The sequence below is a fragment of the Nicrophorus vespilloides genome, unplaced genomic scaffold (assembly GCF_001412225.1).
Source record: "Nicrophorus vespilloides isolate i.1.1-1 unplaced genomic scaffold, Nicve_v1.0, whole genome shotgun sequence".
Taxonomy (NCBI): Eukaryota; Metazoa; Arthropoda; class Insecta; order Coleoptera; family Silphidae; genus Nicrophorus; species Nicrophorus vespilloides.
The window spans coordinates 147498-168022 of record NW_017096134.1 but is presented as its reverse complement, the minus strand read 5'-3'; the positions used below and the strand labels follow the sequence as shown (position 1 = coordinate 168022).

General features: G+C 34.9%; 2 protein-coding genes across 2 annotated transcripts in view; one reads left to right on the top strand and one right to left on the bottom strand.

Moving 5' to 3' along the window:
- LOC108569731 overlaps positions 1-20525 on the top strand; it is a 58999-nt gene that overhangs the window by 28133 nt on the left and 10341 nt on the right. The window contains exons 2-3 of the mRNA XM_017931394.1: positions 11024-11074; positions 13128-20281. Of these exons, the coding sequence (XP_017786883.1) occupies positions 11024-11074; positions 13128-20281 (7205 nt within the window). The remainder of the gene's footprint in view (positions 1-11023; positions 11075-13127; positions 20282-20525) is intronic.
- On the bottom strand, positions 1823-3447 carry LOC108569736 (adenosine deaminase CECR1-like). Its single transcript, XM_017931398.1, has one exon. The coding sequence runs from the start codon at positions 3397-3399 to the stop codon at positions 1930-1932; it is 1470 nt and encodes a 489-aa protein (XP_017786887.1). The 5' UTR covers positions 3400-3447; the 3' UTR covers positions 1823-1929.

Below are 20525 nucleotides of genomic sequence, written 5' to 3'. Positions count from 1 at the left end.
CTGTGTTTAAAATCTAGTAACAACAAACAAAACAATGAAAAATCAGAATTTTTTTACCAGTATTTAATGAATTTCTATAGTCAACTTTACTTTTAATTGAAAGAAAAAAAATAATAAAAATAACAAAGTTACAATTTTTAAATTCTGTATATCCAATAAACAAATGAAATTATAATATTTTACAAAATATTAACAGAAATATAATAAAAAAAATACAATAATTAATAGTTCATTAAAATTACATTAAGATAAAGTCATTTTCTTGCCATTTGGTAATTAATTACAGATTTAATAATTAAGAAATTTAAATACATTTTACAAAATAATACAAAAAAACTAACAGAAATACAATAAAATATAAGAATTAAGTTTATTCCTATTAAATGATTTATTTTTTTTACATTTTGATATTTAATATTATGATTAATAATATTTATTTTAATGTTCAAAGGTAAAAAAAACTTAAATGTTAAAACTGACATTATTTAATTATATTTTCTTGTATACACAAAGATCGAAACGAGTTTTGGATATGCGGTGAACACGGCTCAAAATAGAAAGCGATAGGTCATGTGATTAGCATGCAAGAATCCCGTCCGCATTGATAAATAATAGTGAAACAATTTGCGCGATTGCGGCGAGGCTGCATGAAATCTGAAAGAGGTCAAGTGAAATTCTGCACTTATGCAAAAAAACAGAATAAGAAGCAGAAGAAGAAGAAGAAAATTGCAGAAGAACAAACAATAAGGTCGCAAGTGCACGTATTCAAGAGATGCGTCGGTCGTGTTAAAGAGACCAAATGGATCCGTTACCAAAGCAGCGAAAGTTTATTTTTTTTTCTGTGTCTGCAATGCAAATATAATTGCGTTTTGTATGAAGAAATTGTTTGATTGTTAAGTTTGTTTTTGGTGAATTGGGATCAGTTCATCCTGAAAATGGTTTCCAGTTTTCTGGAGTACGAATGCGGATTTATGTAATATGGTATTAGGAATGTCGTCTCGTGCTGCTCAGGTTCTAGTTTAATGTTTAATTTATTGCGGATGGACTTTTTGAATGGTCGCTATATGCTATATGACATGGTACCAATCCGTTAGGTCGGACGGTTGGCCTGAAAGTGTGGGTCAATCGGGTGTTGTGTTGTCTTGTGCTTCTTGGTTAGCGGTAGTCTCACATGCGTCTGAGTATGTATATATATATATAGACACATGCTTGGATCAAGTGGCCCGTGGGCGTCCGAACCCCACTGACCCACAAATTAAAAACGCGACACGGAAAAATAAGCGATCCCGAAACCAAAACAAAAAAAATGCGAAAGAATAATATGATGAACGTAACAATTGGTAATAGAGGAATGCGTTCGGTTAATATTCATACCGGCGCTTCCTGCGAACAGTTAGAATAATGGCTCGACGATGATGATGATGATAATAATAAAAGGAATAGGAAACGGTAAAATGATCCACTAATCAACTAAATCGGAACTGCATTAGTTTAATTGCGAATAACAGAAGTTGCCGAATTGCGCGAAGAATGTGGGTTACAAAGATTTAACGCAGCAGGACGAGTGTTTAGAGAGATATAAAAAAAAAGCTAATAAGGAGATAAATTATCATCTCATTGACACACATCGTGCGACGTTAAAAGATCTTTTCAATGATTCATGGTTTCTTAGGTGTATGATGATGATATGCGTTACATAGTGATTGAAGTATGCGGAGCCTGCGAGTGAAGTGGAAAGGACAAAGTTTTCCGGAACGATTCTAATGGTGAAAATAGGAAGCAGAAGCGAACAACTCCTGTTCCACTTCATCTACTGTTTGTGTTTTTTATAAATATCGATGCGGTAACCCAGATTTCCCGTGTTGATTCCGATGATTAAAGTGTTGTTAGCGGATATTGTTCGCAGATGACATCTATTTAACTTAGTGATTAGTCCGATAACATGTTGGAATACATTGCTACTAAATGGTAGAGGAAATCGTTCCAGAGCTTCTCCCACTTGTTAATACTGTCCAACTTCTCCGACGCGTCCATCGAGGAGTACAAGAACGAATTTACTGCCAATTGTTTCAGCAGCCTCAAGTCACTTTCCCTGCTGCTCATTCCCATGAACGCCATGTACCAATCGTAGCTGAGGCCTCGGGCACCCCAGAAACTAGGATCGTCGTTGCAAATCACCACCGGCATTCCATGAGCTATCAACACGTTAGCAGGATGATTCCTGAGATCGTCCACCAGCATCAAGACTTGATTGGAAATCGGCGATATTTCTATTCCGATCTGCTTCTCCTTCACAGCGCGCAACGCTTCAGGGTGTTTAACCAACGCGTAACCATGCCCAATCCTCTGCGTGTTTAAGAGAATCGCATCGAAGAGATTCAGATCGGTGGAAACGCCGTACCAATTCGTTTCTCCCGCGTGGAAGAAGAACTTCATCTCTTTGGAAATACTCTGAAGCTCGCATATAAATTCATCCAGAGGCTTCCCCAAATCCTCTTGTCCGACCAAATCGAATCCGGCTATGAAATTTGGGTACAACTGCTTCAGTTTCCTCGCGTTCATCATGTAATTGTACATGGTTTCGTTGTTCACGTTTCGGGTGGGAGCGTAGATGACGCGCGCCCCGAAGAAACCGGGATTCTTGCTCTTGAACTGATCCACTATATCTTTATACAAACCAACCACTTCGAAAGGATCATACCTCTTTCCTTTGGCATCGTAAATCCAGCCAAGTGTTGCCCTCAACTCCACGTAACTCACGTTGTCGTTATAGAATTCTTGCAACACCTGATACAGATATTCTTCGAAGACTGGTTTGTAAGTGATCATCGGCGTTATTAGTGCGAAAATTTTGCTGAAACGTTTCCAAACTGCGTTGATGTCCGGATAAGCCTCCTTCGGATTATCCACGATCAGAGTCATCTGCTTCCTGAGCCACGTATTGAAATCAGGATCGGAATTCCTCAAATCTTGCAACGATTTGCATCCATCCTTGTCGCTAGCCAGAAACTTCAGAACCGATCCTCCGCATAGATACAAATCTTCTTTGTACGTCAAATTGAATAAGAAATCGTCCGAGACTAAAGCCGTGTCGTGTCCGTGGAGCGACGCTCCTTTTGGTAACATCTGGATGATCTTGAAGATCTCCGAACGTTCGATGTCTGGCTTCGAATGGAAGAAATGGCGGGCGGGTGAAAAGTTTCCCGGATTCTCGAAGCTTGCGTCGATTTCGCGATATTTGTACTCCATCAATATTTTGTTGGCTTCCTTCTCGAGATTGCTCAGCTCTAAATTGGATCCGATCCCATGGCTTCTGTCCTTCTTGATGAGCATGTCTCTAACCTCCCAGTAATCCGCTCTCACCGCGCATACCATCAATATAAACGCAAACACTAGCATGTTGAACGGTCGCACTCTGGGCACACACTGAATGCAGATTATCGCACATTTGTTTATATCATACTCGATGTAATCATAATCTTTCTCCGGTTAAGCATACACAATGGATAATATCACTTATAAATAGTACTCGATGTTTGTGCTCTGCAGATAAAGCACCAATTATATTAGTAAAAAAAAATATACATCAAAACCTCCAACGACACGATAAATACTTAACAGTCTATTTTTATCCATTGATTTATTGATAAACATAATTATAAAAAAAATATATTTATTTATTATCACAAGTATATAAAGATAATTTAATTTATTTTTATGATAATCCAAATTATCAGTCTACAACAATTAACATTAACAATTAACAGAACTTTACAATGTAAAAATCATTGAATTAAATATAAACATTTGATTCCCAAATTAACAAATAAATGATTTTTTTATTTAAAATACGTAAAGTTAGAAGCAACATTTTTTTGTAAACAAATGCATTCAAAATATAGTCAAAGTAATTAACATTTAGTTTATAATATAATTACTTCAAAATTGAGCACTGTAAATATTTTAAAATCTTATTAAATGGAAATTAAATTTTTCAAATTAAAGATAATAATCTTCAACAAATAAAAACATAAAACTTCGAAAATATTTAAATACTAATCTATCATTTCTTTATTGACATTTAACAGTGAGATTAGATACGGTATAAAAATTAAATACAAATATTCATATCTGATAATGACGAACATTATTTATTCATCGCATTATGTTTGCTTTAAATGGAAAATTTATTCTGATAAAATTGCCGGAACTCACGGAACAAATATCAACTTAGTTTGTATTGTTAACAATTGATTTTAGTTTGTTTTTTTTTATTATTTCGTTCATTATTTATTTTTCTTTCCAAAACATATATTGCTTATAGTTTTAATGAACACATTGAGAGATTAAATGTTGTTCTTGTAGATAAGCCGAAAGGAAAAAAATAATTCGTTTATAAATAGTCGTGTGCTCGATATGTTTTTAGATATATATATATTTTGGAGAAAACTTATGAATATTTATTTGGGTCTTCTTAATCACTTTCATTTTAGTAATGTTGTTATTTAAATAGCATTAACATTTTAAGATTAAGAGATAATCTGTAACAGCGTTTCTCAACCTTTTTTTGTCCCTCCAACATATTTAGTCCACCCATATTGTTAGCAACATATTTGTTTGTAGTTGTACTACGTCACAGTGACAACTGTCACCAAATCCAGACAAAGTGACAGCTGTCATTTTCCGACCCATTTTCCCATAGGTTGAAAAACGCTGGTCTCGGAAGTTGTATCCACACAAGATGACAGGTGTCACCAAATCCACACAAAGTGACATCTGTAAATTCATAAATGTACACCACATAGGTACCATAGGTAGAGAAACAGTGTTCTGTAAAGTTTAATCCACACTGATATACGACACAAATTAGGTGTACCAACTAATAAACTTGCTTACTAAATAAATTTTGTAGTCATGGTTATCATATGACAGTAAAATTGATATATATATATTGATATATTTAATAATATTATTTTGATATCTTTGATATTGATGAAATTTTAGTTGAAAAATTTAATTGATTTTAGATATTAATTAAAGAAATTGTCTGTTTGATAATAAAAAAATTAGATTTGGTTGCATGACAAAGACAAGACAAAGTCACAGCTGATATACGACACAAATTAGGTGTACCAATTAATAAACTTGCTTATTATATAAATTTTGTAGTCATGGTTATCATATGACAGTGAAACTGATCTTTGTTGTCATTTACACTAATTTATTGAAAAATTTAATTGGTTTTGGATATTAATTAAAGATATTGTCTGTTAGATAATAAGAAGTTTAGATTTGGTTGCATGAACTGCTTTAGAAATCCGATATAATTGCGAGTGTTTTGTAAATAGAGTCTTTAAAAACAATTATTTGAAACTAAAATTGATCGTACAATTACTTTCAATAATGTGAAGGTGTACCCATTCTCTGTAGCAGCAAAACTGGATCATTAAGTTAGAAATGGTATTAAACCAAATATTAAAAGCAATAACATGATTCCATTTCCATCCTCATTATTTCTAAATCTCTTCTTTCACTTATAGCTGCAATAGAAATCGATCATCCTCCTTCCTTTCTGACATCGTAATGATCGAAAGGTCGAGATTCAGTTTTGTGTAAAATAATTACACTCGAGCGTTTCTTAACCTCCTCTTAAATTCGAATCAGTGATTTATACGTCGTCCGTAACACTTTTCCTAAGCTGACCTTAAATGTGCAACCTTGAAAAGCCAATAAAGTAAATAAGGAACAGGTTGTAATTGTTACAATTTTATTTCTGTTTTGTTTTCTTGCAAAAGAATAACAATGAACAAAAATAAAATAAATATAATTGCAACTTGTTTAATTGGGAACACGGAATTCACGTAAAATAGTCCAAGATAAATCCGGTTTGCGCTTTTCCGCTTTCGTTCTGTGACACGTTTATTTTTAGTTTATTCTTCATTATAAACCGACGATAAATATTCATTGGTATAAACATTTTTATTGTGTATTGAATTCTCTAATGATTGCACACGCAGTAAAGGACTGTTGTTGACTTGAAAACAATTCATTCATTCATAGACTATGAAATCATTTATGCTGTTAATAATTGCTATATTATGATTGGTGAAAGGTTTCTTAACATTCTTTAAAGTAATATGTATATTTTTCTTTCAGTAGTATTTCGATAGATTAACTTAAGTCTGATTTCGACATACTTTTAAGTAAAATATTTTTCTATCAAAATTATTTCAGTACTGTTACTAAGTAGACCTTCTTTTTACAATACAAATCAATGATTACCGTAGTTTCATTATTAATTATTTCATCAAAATACTTGCATTAACAGAAGTTACTTGACAAGTATATTGTATTAAGCATGAGTAAGGTGTTTCAGAATGCACTCAGTTTGACCTATGAGTGCAGCTCTCTCTGAACTAATTCCCAAACAAAAAAAATCAGTTGGCGCATGACCTTTAAATTAATGGAAAAAAAGGATGGTCTTCATCCGCTTTACAAACATTCAGGTTATTCAATGTAACTACAAATATTGTGACCACTTTAAGAATGGTTCAATGATGGATTTCTTGGAACCAATTTATCGCGTAACGCACAGTCATCGGAATGTTGCTCGGATTGCCAACTTATAATTGCATTTCGCAAACGATGAAAATTAAATACGAGTTGAATATTGACGATGATTCGCAACATTATTGATCATATAAATTTAGCACAAATTGTCATTATCTAATTTTTATTGAGATATATTAATTAGTTCTTTATTTATTGGTAAATTGACAAACTTATGTCAAATAATAAAAACAAAGTCTATTTTTTTTATTTGTTTTATGAAAATGAAAATCTAACATAAATTCATCATCAAATTATATAACTAAAGATATATTAAATTAGTTTTTCATAGAGTTTCATAGTAATGATTTAATTTACAGATATGTCAAAATAATTAATAACACATTTGAGTTGAAAATTATGTCCAATTAAATAAAATAACTTATATATAAAATAATGACTTAACATCTAAATTTGTATTTGTATAAACTTTTAAAATTTAACTTAAATGAATTGACAATTATGTGAAATGAAAGAAATGTTGAATTATATAAATTTGTTCTTTACTTGTAATGACAGTTATATTAATGAACAAAAATTGACAGATATGTCAAATAATGATATAAAGTTTAAATTTGTATTCAAATATAACCTAATTTGGTTATTCATTTGTATTGACAATTATGTCAAATAAAGTTGCATTGTATAAATTTGTTCTTTACTTCTAATGACAATTATATTAAAGAACAAAAATTGACAGATATGTCAAATAATGATACAAAGTTTAAATTTGTATTTACTAGATAAAAATAACCTAATTTGGTTATTCATTTGTATTGACAATTATGTCAAATTAAAGAAATTTATACATATGTCAAATAAAGTTGCATTGTATAAATTTGTTCTTTACTTCTAATGACAGTTATATTACAGAACAAAAATTGACAGATATGTCAAATAATGATATAAAGTTTAAATTTGTATTCAAATATAACCTAATTTGGTTATTCATTTGTATTGACAATTATGTCAAATAAAGTTGCATTGTATAAATTTGTTCTTTACTTCTAATGACAGATATATTAAAGATCAAAGATTGACAGATATGTCAAATAATGATATAAAGTTTAAATTTGTATTTACTAGGTAAATATAACCTAATTTGGTTATTCATTTGTATTGACAATTATGTCAAATTAAAGAAATTGACACATATGTCATATAAAGTTGCATTGTATAAATTTGTTCTTTACTTCTAATGACAGTTATATTAAAGAACAAAAATTGACAGATATATCAAATAAAGTTATTTTATATATATATTAATTCTTTACTTCAGTTACAAGATAGAAATTTCAAAATGCGTGTAACAGTTACATCAATTAAATGACTACCATAATTTAAAGCTTAATAAATGTATGACATTAAAGATATTATTAGAGAATAGGAGATGTAGTAATTAGATCATATGATTTAAGTTTATGTATGTATGCTTTTGACATGATTCTGGGTTAAAGCTGAAAATGAGAATGAAAAGGTGAATGAGAATAAGGTGAGAAATAGGAAGTGATGACCGAAATGTGAGATAATGCTATGCCTGGTCTGGTCCTCTTTCTTCTCGATTCTCGCGTGTAGAAGAAGTGCTGCTGCTGCTGCGAATGGATATGATGGGAACGATCTCGGCGTGTTCTCAGAGGTCTGCCGTTGCAGATGTGGGTCAGATGATTGTCGGTCAGGCGGTTCCGCCCGCGGCTGATTTCAATCATTACATACACTCGAAGACTGTATAAGTATGACCTCCTTATGGCTTCTACACCTGTCCGTTACTGAGACAGACATACACAAACACGTTGCCGAAGAACTCACTTTTTGTTCCCCGAAAATATGGGGGCCACGGAGAAAGCATCCCTTCACAAAAGAAATCGAGAAATCGCAATTACGCAATTAATTAATTGATCGCAACAATAAGTCTCTTTGGTGGGCGGATATAGATTGTTAATATTGGGGTATTTGATGCTTAATGCGACTTTGATTGCAGACCGTGGATTCCATCTACTTTCCCTTTTTCCAACAGTTCTCGTTCAATTCCTTAGAGTTTCCTGGATGTTTAAAATATCATCAAATTCCGAGCAAATTCCTTTTTAATCACACCGTTTTCGATGATTAATTTATGCTCGAATCATTCGTGTCGTTAATTAAGAATATCATTTCTTTCGCAACTACTTTCACCTTCGATTGCACATTTGGTCCTTATTGTGCAACCACCAGATCTGTAATTTATTATAATTGTATACATTATACACTTTTCAGCTTATATAATTTACCAGTTCAACTAACTCTGGACGTAATCTTTCATCCAGTTAAATTAATTGTTATTCCGGTCGAATTTAATCGAATCCCATGGAAATAATTTACTAAATTAAATTCTTATTCAACTTATTATAGTCTTTCTAAAACAATGAATAAATTTCTTAATTAACTTTAGCAAAAAGAATACTAAAAATATAATACACATTTTTTAGTAATTCCAAATTTGATAAAGTCTCAACATAAACTTATAAACAAATAAGTATACTTGTGCTTCTTGTAATTTCTTAATTTTTTGTAATAAAACTCTGAAAGTTAATTACTTCTTTCTTGAACCTTTAACATTCTTTACTTATTTTAACAATGAAATACAAGAAAACCATAAGAATTACAATTTATTTCAAATAATCTGAATTTTCACATACAAATTTTGAAACCAACATAATGTTTCTTGTAATTGGAAATAATCATTGAAAACTGAAACTTTTTCTTATTAAAAAATGTACTATATATTTTAAAAGTAATTATATACTAATTAGTATTGAATTATTTGGACTAAACGCATTCCTTGCCATTCCATAAATAATTTGACCGTGTATTTCCAATCAATCTTGCCCGCATTTTCGACTAGTAATTACGAAATATTAATTGATGTTTCGAATGTGCGTCTAAACTTGCAACTGATTTATTTCTTATTGCTTAAATTTTGCATTTACCAACTCATTGAAAAAAAGGGGTTAAACAGATGGTAATTGTACTTGCACATCGAAAAAAAAATTTGGACACATCCATTGACCAACTCCAAAGTATCTTTCTTAATTTTCTGTAATCCTCACTGAAGCAATCGGAATTCATCGATACGACATTGGGGTCTTCTATAATCGAAACTCTGGTTGTAGATGACCAACAGTTCGTCCACTCTGGAGAGGAGAGAAGGGCAAAAAATGCGTGATGAAATCGCGGTTAAAAGTGAAAGAGAGCTGCCGCTGCGACCGAGGATGCGTGTGCAAGAAGCGTAAAATCTTTGTAGACAAGAATTTGAACAGCAATTGATAGGGAACACAGGAAACGCATAAAACGTAATTAAACCCAAAGAGAAATTCAGCGTTGAGGTCTCTGTCTTGAAGGTCGCGTGTAATTACCACCGTTTCTTTTTGTTGTTATTGTGAGGACAAATTATTGATTCTATTTTTGGTGTTTGGGAGATCCGTGTGTTCAAGCAATTCGTGCCGAGAGGAAAGTGCAGCACGGGCGCGGCTGTTTGGATAAGTCTTTTACCTAATAACACAATTTCTAGGAATTAGCATTTGAAACAAACAGAAGTCCACGCATTCCAATGTAAGCTGTTTCTTTGAGATTTAAACGATTATTTCTTTTGATATAATTTTGTATGCTGCATCCACACTATACGTGATATGGGACATTAATGTCTGTCAGATGTACCAACTAGTGTTGATGAAAGTAACAACTGCAATTGTTCGCATTATGTCACTTTGATTTCGTACTTCAAGCTTCAAATACTTCCTTCAAATGAGATTATTTTTTTATTTTAAATATTTTTTTTATGTTTAAATCTACTTTTAAAAATTAAACAATTAATAAAATACATACATGAATAAACTATAATTAAATAATTACGTTTTCTATAAAGGAATGAAAACTTAATGAAATTATAAAACAAACCAAAAGATGGCGTAACAGACTTGAATTTGTCAAACTGTCAAAAAAAATTGTGTTAAATAATTGATTTTTTTTGTTTTTTTTTTAACTTTTATTTATTGTCTTAAATTGTTTTATTTTAACATTAAATAACTTATAAAATAAACCTAAAGATGGCGTAACAGACTTGAATCTGTCAGTGTCATATAACCTTTTTGTGTTAAATAATTGATTTTTTTTGTTTTATTTCACAGTGAAAAAATGAATAAATTGTAAACAAATCAAAAGATGGCGTAACAGAATTGAATTTGTCAAACTGGCAATATAAAATTTTGTGACAGGTTGTGTTTATTTTTATGAAAAATAAGTCGATTTTATTGAAAAATTAAATACAAAATGTATGTTTTCTGTTTCGTTTTAAGAAATTTTCCATTTTATCCTTATAAATAAATATGCAACGAAACGTTAATTGCAGACAACATATTAACCTCGTTTTCTTTCGTTGCAGGAGATGGAGACATCGAGTCTTCGCCGAGGCAGAGGAGACAGAGCGGACAAGGTAAGAGGACGGCGTAGATGTCGATGATGGACGGAATACCATCGGTATACCGTCCGCAAGAGCATCTGGAGATTGTAAATAGCATTTAATGGCGATTACGCAACGCGAGTAACGCACGAGAGCGAAATTTATACGTAGCGCAATTAAAGAAAAAGAAAAGAAGAAACATAAACGGATATTTTTATTTTCGACAGCAAGCGTTGCATAACCATTTGAAAATGCGGTATTCTTCATTTATTTATTATTATTTTGTCTGCATCGTAACGTCGCGAAGTTAAATGTCAGAGGGTCCTGGACACGGAAACCCGAAGGCTGCATAAAATTCGCTCTCTGAATTATGGAAAAACGAACGAACGTTATTTTAATTATTTTCGCCTGTACAAAATGTCAAGGATGGAAAAATTTGCCACCTCCTTCAACTCTTCTCTACTTCTTCGATCATGCATATTTCAATTTCATTTTCTCTTGTGTACATTATGTCTTACGTAATTTTTGCGCATTAATTCACCATCCTTTCTTTGTTTGTATTTATCTATTTTTTTTTCCTCAATTTAATATACATTTTACGTTTCCGTTCGCCGTTGTTTAATTCGTCGGCTGCAACTAATAACCCGTACATTATTAGTTGATTGTAAAGTTAAACGTTTTGTTTTTTTGTTTGCATCATATTTTTTTTGTAGCTGTTTATAATTTTTGTTTGTTTTTTTTCCTTCTCTTCGTCTGTTTATCGGTTCATAATAATAATAATACGAAAATATCGAACATTGCGGTGAAGGTTCTATTGCGAATGCATATAATTACGATTCTACATAAGAAAAGCGAACCGCAAATTCAGATAGTTTCAACAGAAATCCTTAAATAAATTGCGTTGAGCAATCAGAAAACATCTGAATTTAACGTTAAGCTTTTAATAACAAGAAACATATCTCAACTTTATCAATAAATAATTAATTTCTATCATTATTAATGAATCTATGTACATTTATTGAAATATTACAAACTTAAATAATTACAATTAATTTAATTTTCTTCAAGACAAATAATTTTTCGAACAACAACAATTGACAAAAAAAATCAACAAATGTAATATTATTATAATGATGATATAACAATGATTTATTAATAGTATTTTCCTTTCTAGAAATTTATTAATTAAAAATGAAAATAATTAATGTTATGTTTTTTTAATTATGAACAAGGAAACTTGGTTTGCTAGATGATAAATTTGTTTTAGTTATGCAAAATGAATCAAAGAGAAAATTCTTGTATCCATCGCACGACATGAATTAAACAATTCCACCATTGTTTATATTTTGCGTGTGCCGTTATTTTTTCTCTCTTTCGATTCAATTAAACAAAGCGATATTTGTTAAATTTAAACCCGTCGATGATTCAGAATTTTTTGGCATTGACTAATGGCGTTTCGCTGTAAACGCTGCCTCCTCTCACATTATTATTCCCATTGTTTCATGTATTTTTCCATTTCAATGTAAATGTTCAATTTTTTTAAAGCTTACTGTAAATTGAAAATGTTTCAGTGTTCTAATTAACATTTTAAAAGATATTTATAGAGAAAAAATATAAACAAATTAAATTTAATTAAAAAGTTAAATATTTCTAGTGAAATTAATATGTTAAAGAAGGAAACAAATTTCAGAAAATATTTCTAATGAAAAGTTCAAACATTTAAATTTTAGTACAGAAAACAGTACAAATTTAACTTTGACAAAAGAATAATATTGAAAAGTAAAAAATATATATAAAATTTAGAAAAAAAAATTCTTATGATTTGTTTAAAAGTTAATTGAATAAATTGTTGTTTTTGGAGGAATTAATTGATTGTAGTTAATAAATAAAATTGAGTTATGTTTTTTGTGTTGATTTTTAGTAAAAATTTGTAGTAATTTAGTGATTAATCTATTGTATAAATTTATGTCGTGTTATGATTACTCGTATGTGTTTTTTCTTTCTAAATTTATCATATTAATTATGTCTTTTGTTAAATTTTGTAAAATATTGGTCTCTATCTGTCTCTCCTTTTGCTCGGCTATAGATGTCACAACAGTCTTACTGGTGGATAGTCATGGTCGGTCAACTTTCGGCCGTTTCCTGAGCGTAAAACCGGACGTGGGTCTTCTAACTTCCACAGCCCGTACCTTCATACAGGAGGGTGTGACTACCGAGTACGCAACGCAAGTGCTCGGTACGACCCTCGACAACGGACGTTTGTACGCGCACTTATTGACGAAAAGCTCTAGAGTACTGTACGATAATGACTCGCCCACTCGCTCTTATAACGATAAGAAGAAGTGGAACATCGATCAGAATCTCATCGACAAAGGCAACTTCGTCAAGAACACCGATTACATCTCCCCGAATCAAGTCGACAAACCCTTCGTCGTTTTTCCTACCACCAAACCCGACCTCTATAAATACAAAGAAACCTTCAGCGAAGAAGAACTTCTCTCTCAATCATCGAACAACGCGCGAGTACCATTCGCCAAAGATTCCGATAGAAACCAGAACAACGTGAAGGTCTTCCAAATCCATCCTCAGAAACACATCGATCTGATCAGGAAAGAAGAAAACGATGAAATCAATGTTATTAGCAAAGATGACATTGAGGCCTCCAAAGTAAAAGAATGGGACAATCTGCCTACATTCACAGTTCGAAACGAATTCTCGCCAAGCGGCTTTAGCTTCTTAGGAGATCTTCCAGAATACGATGTGAATACCGAAAAATCTAAGCCAACAACTGCTGCAGACAGAAAAGCCAAACTCCTGTTCCGTGGAGGAATTCCTAACAAGCAAGACTTGAAAACAGTAACCTATACAGGCTTCGCCGATTTCACAACGACTGTAGGCGATACCGTCATTGTATTTACGCCTCAAACTGAAGAACCGTTAAAAGAAATCAACAACCAAGTGACCAAAATTAAAGGCGAAGCTACATTGATTGAACCCCAAATCGCAACCAAATTGAAAACCTTCCTAACGCACGAACCAGGAATTGCCACTAAAACAGTTGAAGGCCACAAATTGACCATGCAAACTCTCCTTCCAACCATGGTTATAGACGCTGCAACCCGTAAAGCTAAAAACGAGCAACTCGATAAATACCACGTAGAAGATCAAACCGAAATGGAAGATGAAGCTGAAGCAGTGACCGAAGCAGAAACAGAATCTGAAACGCAAGCCGAAACTGAAACGGAAGCCGAAGATGAAGCGGAAATTGATGAAGACGAAGAACAAGAGGATGAAGAGCACGAAGATAATGAAGCTAAGTTGTCGGTTCTTTTTGAAGAGCAGAAACCGACTCCCGTGTTGACTACTATTGAGACAACAGAAACTGCTACGATTAAATTCACCGATGATATTATTCAATCATCCGAAACGCAACTTCCTCCGATGCTGTCGCGACCATCCGAAGAGGAAATATCTAAATTCTTCAATATACTGCAACAGCAAGAAGCTCAGAAGGAGACTCAACCTTTGAACACGGCTTCCACTATATTCTATGATGAAGAACCAAGTACCATGAAAGAAGCGTTCGGTGGAGCCACTACTATCTTCTTTGAGGATGAGCCAACTTTGATTGCGCAAACCACAGAATCTCAGGAAGAATATGCTACCACAACTGAAGAGGAGGAGGAAGAAGAAGAAATTTTAGAGAGACAAACCACTGAAAACGCTGTAGCTCATACTACTCACAAAGAACCTGAGACGACCACTCATGAAGAACCCACTACTACAACGACGACAACAGCTAAAACCACAACAACAGAGCGTGAGGAAGAAGTTACCACTCAAGAGCAGCAAGAGGAACCTGCAACTGAAGCGCAACCCACTGAAAATGAAGAAGAATGTGCGGATGGACAGAAGATTGTTCCTGTAACTTTGCTGAAAACTTTGACTTACGTTACTACTTATTTCATTCCATTGGAAACAAACAACGTGGAATCTACTTCTACTTCAGTCAAATTCAACGAGGTCGTTTCAACTGAAACCACTTTCAATACCATCGATTGCACTGTACTTCCTTCCATTGTTGATACCACTATTATTCCAAGCGAAATAATCACAACGACCACCGAAGAAATTACAACAACTGAATCCGAACCAACCACAACTGAACAGTTAACAACTACTGAAGCTCTAGAAACGACTCCTTTCGAAATTACTACAGAGAGGAGACACGTTACCGAATCCGAGCCAGAAACTACTGAATTAACCACCGATAGTGGAGAGGAAATTGAACTACTTTTCAAGACCTTATACACAACTTACACGTACTTGACCACCTTCTTCCAAGAATCGACATCTTCGATTTCGAGCAGAAAAGTTGTGGTGACCAATGTGATCACGTCCACGATAGAACCTGGCATGGAGATGTCTGATGATGCTGTGAAAGGATTAGTATCTGGTGGTGACTTCAAAACTAAAGCTGTAAGTTTCGAAGATTTCGAAATCTCGCCGAGCGCCGTCGGTATTGGCAGTGCCACAAATTTGCCGGTTTTGAATGAAGAACAGGAAAACGCAGTAGAGGCTACCCCTGCTTTGAGTGATGATCTCGTAAATACAGCGATTAAAACTTATTATACAACGTACACTTATTTCACCACGATTTTCGTTGATGGCGAAACTGAAATCTCCAGTCGCACTGAAGTTTACACGAATTTTGTGACACCAACTCAAGCGGTTGAAGAAATTAAACCCACTGTAACGGTCAGATTCGGAGACGATGAAGGAATAATAACTGATGATGAATCTTTGCTGAAGAGTAAAATACAAGCTCTGAACATTTCGCCGGATAACGCTTATAACAGTACGATTAACAGGCAGAAATCTGAGAATGAAAATATTATTTTGGATAACAATATACTGCAAAGTAAGAATTATCATGCCATTGAGGGAACGACAACAGATTCTAATGATTTATTAGATTTGAGCGAGTACGAAACTATTTCTACTATGGTCACAGATGTACGAAGCAGTACTTCTGAAGGCGACAAAAGGGTGATTAATGAAAATTCCAATGGAGAAGGCAATGTTTTGTTGGATGATCAAATTGTATCGGAATCCAATAACGAGTCCGAAATTATTCCATCGCCCACGCTTCTTTTGCAAACCAGTTACACAACATTCACTTATTTCACTACTATGTATCAAGGAACCACGGCCAGCAACGTCGTAAGTCGCTTGGAAACAGTGACTAATGTTGTAACAGAAACTTTAACTCCAACTAAAAGTTTATCAGTAGAAGATTTGACTCTACCCATAACATATTACACAACTTACACTTATTGGACTACGCTTTACAAAGATGGAACTACTAAGATTACCAATCGAGAAGAGACTGTTTCCAATATTGTCAGCCCAACTGAAACTGCTAAGATCGAGCCGACAGTGTTGAATGATTTAATAAAACCCACGCAAGTCGATGGTGAAGATTTAACAACTTTTTATACTACTTTCACCTATTTCACTACAGCTTATAATGGAAGCAGCTCAGTAATCAACAGTCGGTTGGAAACTGTTACAAATATTTTGAATAAAACTGAAGAGATTGAATCTAATCATATAGCAAGAGCAATTGGGCAAGCTAATGCCAATAAAATTGAGGAAGAGAAACCAAAGCCTACTGAAATTTTACCATCAATTAGACCAACTGGATTATTGTCTACAATTGCTTCAACAGTAGAAAATGAAGGTATTAAAACTATTTTATCCACTGATGTATATGGAACATATATTGATGGACTTTACGCAAAGGTATTGGAGAGTACCGAAATTATAGTTACTCCTACTGTGGCTCCTTCTGAGAAACTCAAACCAACTGGTGTTGTTAGTATCAATCAAGGTAAAGTTGTGGATGTTGATGGTATTAGCACTCTGTTCTACACGACTCAAGCTGTTGGAACTTACATCAGTAATCTTTATGCTCAAGTCATCGAAAGTACCAGTTCTTTAGTGGTAGATGAAGAAAAGAAGGCTTTACAAACTGATACACCGGCAACTCAAAGAACCGGATTAGTAAGACTTATCGATGGATCGATTATTCACTCTGATACAACCATAGTATATCAATCTAAAGTCTTGGGAACGTTGATCGATGGAACTTATGCTCATATAATTGAAAGCACTTCAAGCTTTATTACAAAATCAGCAGAGCCAGTAATCACTCCGACTGCAACTGTATTAGAAGAAATTACACCAACAGCTTTACCAATAGCTCCATCTCCTGTAGTTATAGAAGGTTCTATTAGTGATTCATCTAAAGTTGAGGAAGACGATACAGAATCACCTGAAGAAGAAGAAGAAACAAGCACTGAGGACGGAGACAATACCAGAGTCAAATCCAGGTTAACGTTCTCATCTCGCAAAAGAACATTTACTCCGGTGATCAGACCGTTTGCTTCGAGACCTAAACCGACGTTTGCTCCGAAACGTAAAGGAAGTAAACCAAGTGCGACAACAATAACCAGAAGCGATTTCACGCCAACTGTAACAGCGATTCCAGCATCGAAATCCAGAGGTTTCGGAAATAACAGAAAGAGTTCTTCATCGATTCAACCAGCTTCAGCCTCGGGAAGCCGCAGATTTACTAGGCCTAAATCGAGCACCTTTGCTAGTAACATTGGTCCATCGTCTACTTACTCTCCTAACAGAGGAAGAAGTTCTGGAAGAGTACAACCATCCTCGGCGTTCGGTTCGAGTTCCCGTAGAAGCGGTTTCCGATCCTCCACTCTATCATCTTCCATTCCAAGACCCAGCTCTGCCTACAATGGCAACAATAGATTCAGAATTAGACCAACATTGGCATCCACTTTAAGCAGAGGTTTGAATACCGTTACCGTACCTTCGGTGGTTAGCGACGAAGAAAACGATTTGACAACTCAAGTTACCGATAATCCAGAAGATTTGGAAGCTACCACCACCGAATCCTCCTCCAGGCGCAGTCAGAACCCTCTGCTGAAATTCCGCAGACCGCCAATTGCTAGACCACCGACGACTCCAAGAAGTCTCAAGGGTAGCAAGAACACCAAGAAAGTAACGACTACTGCTAAACCTGCCGCAAGAAGTCTATTCAATCGACCAAGTTCAAATTCCATACAGAATAGAGCAAGGCCTAATAATGGGCTGTTCCCAAGAAGGAATCTATTTACCACTACAACACCACCACCGGAGCCAGAAGAGGAGGAAGAAGAAGAAGAAGATTTGGCCGAAGATATTGATTATGGAGATCGCGATGATGAGGACGATGATACAGAATACGAAAGTTCAGTGAACGATGAACAAACAGAAGTTGCTCCTGAACAAGCGAGAAACGGACGTGCTTTCTCTCCAATTCAAATAAGACCATTCGCTGGGCTAAAAAGGCGCTCCAAGAGAGAAACAGCTTTGGATGCATTCACTCAAATTCAGATCCGCGAGAAGAGGCAGTCTTTCTCACGCTTCAGACGGCCCGGTCTTCAACGAACTACAACGACCACTGAAGCTCCACCACCACCTGAAACTGAAGCTCCTAAGAAACGTGGAAGATTTGCACCAAAACCAAGAATACACGAACGCGCCCGTACTGAACACACTCGCAATGAACACACGACGCAAAGAATCGCTCCTTCGAGACCAACACACGGTAGATCTCAATTCACATTAAGAGATACCAACTCGAGGAGCAGCTTCAAAAGACCATCGACTGAAGGCTCGAGAATCAGGAAGCCGACTCCAAGACCATCGTCGAGGTCAAGATCACAGACTGAAAGTAATTCTAGACCTAAAACAACGAGCAGAGCTAGACCGAAGAGCCCGAGGAGAGGAACTACCGCCAGCAGACAACGCGCCAATAATCAAAACAATCAAGAAAACGAAACGAACTTTGTTCTTCCTAAATCTGATGGAACCATCACGGTTACTCATCAAATACCCATTGAAGTAACCATTCCTGTTGTAAATGGTAAGATTACCGAATACAGAAATGTTGTAACAGCACAATTGAGTACGGAAGTCTTGACACCGAAACAATACTCAACAACAACGAATCCCTACGGAAAAGACATTACGGTACTTTTAAGTGAATCAACAGGATTTGGAGCTAATGGAGCAACGCAAATCACTAAATATACATTGAACGAGTCTCCAACCACCACAGTGATCTTCACTCCAACAACAATCCGAGGTAGAAGAACCTCTTTCTCACACGTAATCCCAAGCACAGTTTACGTTGTCGAACCTGTAGTGAACACAATCGCTCCTCCACCGTTAGCGCAAGGTCCTCTAGCCAATATACTTCTTTCACAATTATTACTTGGAAACAATCCAATCCAGCAACAGCCCAATCTTCTAGGCTTGCAAAATCAAGTGGTAGCAGGCACTCCAACTACTGAATATAAAACAAGAACTACAACCTACGTGACTACAGTGACATCTGAAACCTCAACGGTAATTCCACTTACGTTCAGAGGAAAAGAGATATTGACGACAATCATAGATTCGAGCGTTAACGTGATTACCGCCACCGAATTCTTAACTGAAACTGTTGTCGTTACACCAACTCCGTTGCTTCAACAGAATAATCAATTAAACAGTTTACTGGTTCCTTTCTTATTGCAACAACAACAGCAGCAGCAACAACAACAAGTATTCCAACAACCTAACATATTCCAATCGCCTGCTGGAGTTCTAAATTTAAATAATGAAGAGTTATTCAAGCAATCGCTGTTTGCCGCTCAAGATAAACAGAACTTGGCTATCGAAGATGAGGCGATTGAGAGATATCAAACCGTTGATGATGTTACTGAACCTCCCAAGAGGAAGAGTTCAAGAAAGAAGAACAAGAAACCGACGCCAAGTCCACCACCGAAGGAGACGAGCGTAATAACTCTTTACGTCTCTGGAAGAACTCCTGGTGAATTCAGTACCATACTCTCAACTGTTGTGGTTGGTGAAGATAATAGAAAGAAGAGGGAAGCAAGTTACATTCCTGTGGAACCATCGAGAGTTATCCCGCAGATAATCCTGACAACTTTAGATCAGCATTTGATGCCTGCAATTGGAGACTTTGATTTCCCTCAAGCTTCGATTCCCACGGAGAGTTTGGAGAATGTGATAGATGTGAGCAAGCAATTTGTTACTGAGAGTCCATACATTAGACCAACTAAAGCGAAGATTGCAATAAACCAATCTTCCGGTAATTTTTTAGCGTTGTAGACCTTGATGGGTTCGCCCCACTCATGCCAAAGGTCGAAGTGTCGAAACTCATTTACAGGGGCATAAATTACGTTTCGAAAGCACAAATTGGCAAGCAAAATATCAATAAAAAACAAACAAAATTTAGAATTAAGCGAAGCACTGAGAACACTGTCCGTCCCAGACGGGTGGTGAAAAAATTAGTTAGGGTACAACCGAGACAGAGCAATACGAATTCAACGAATTTCCATGTTGATACGAA

Excerpts from the sequence above, each read along its gene's own strand:
- LOC108569736 (XM_017931398.1), bottom strand. The coding sequence starts at position 3,399 with ATGCTAGTGTTTGCGTTTATATTGATGGTATGCGCGGTGAGAGCGGAT.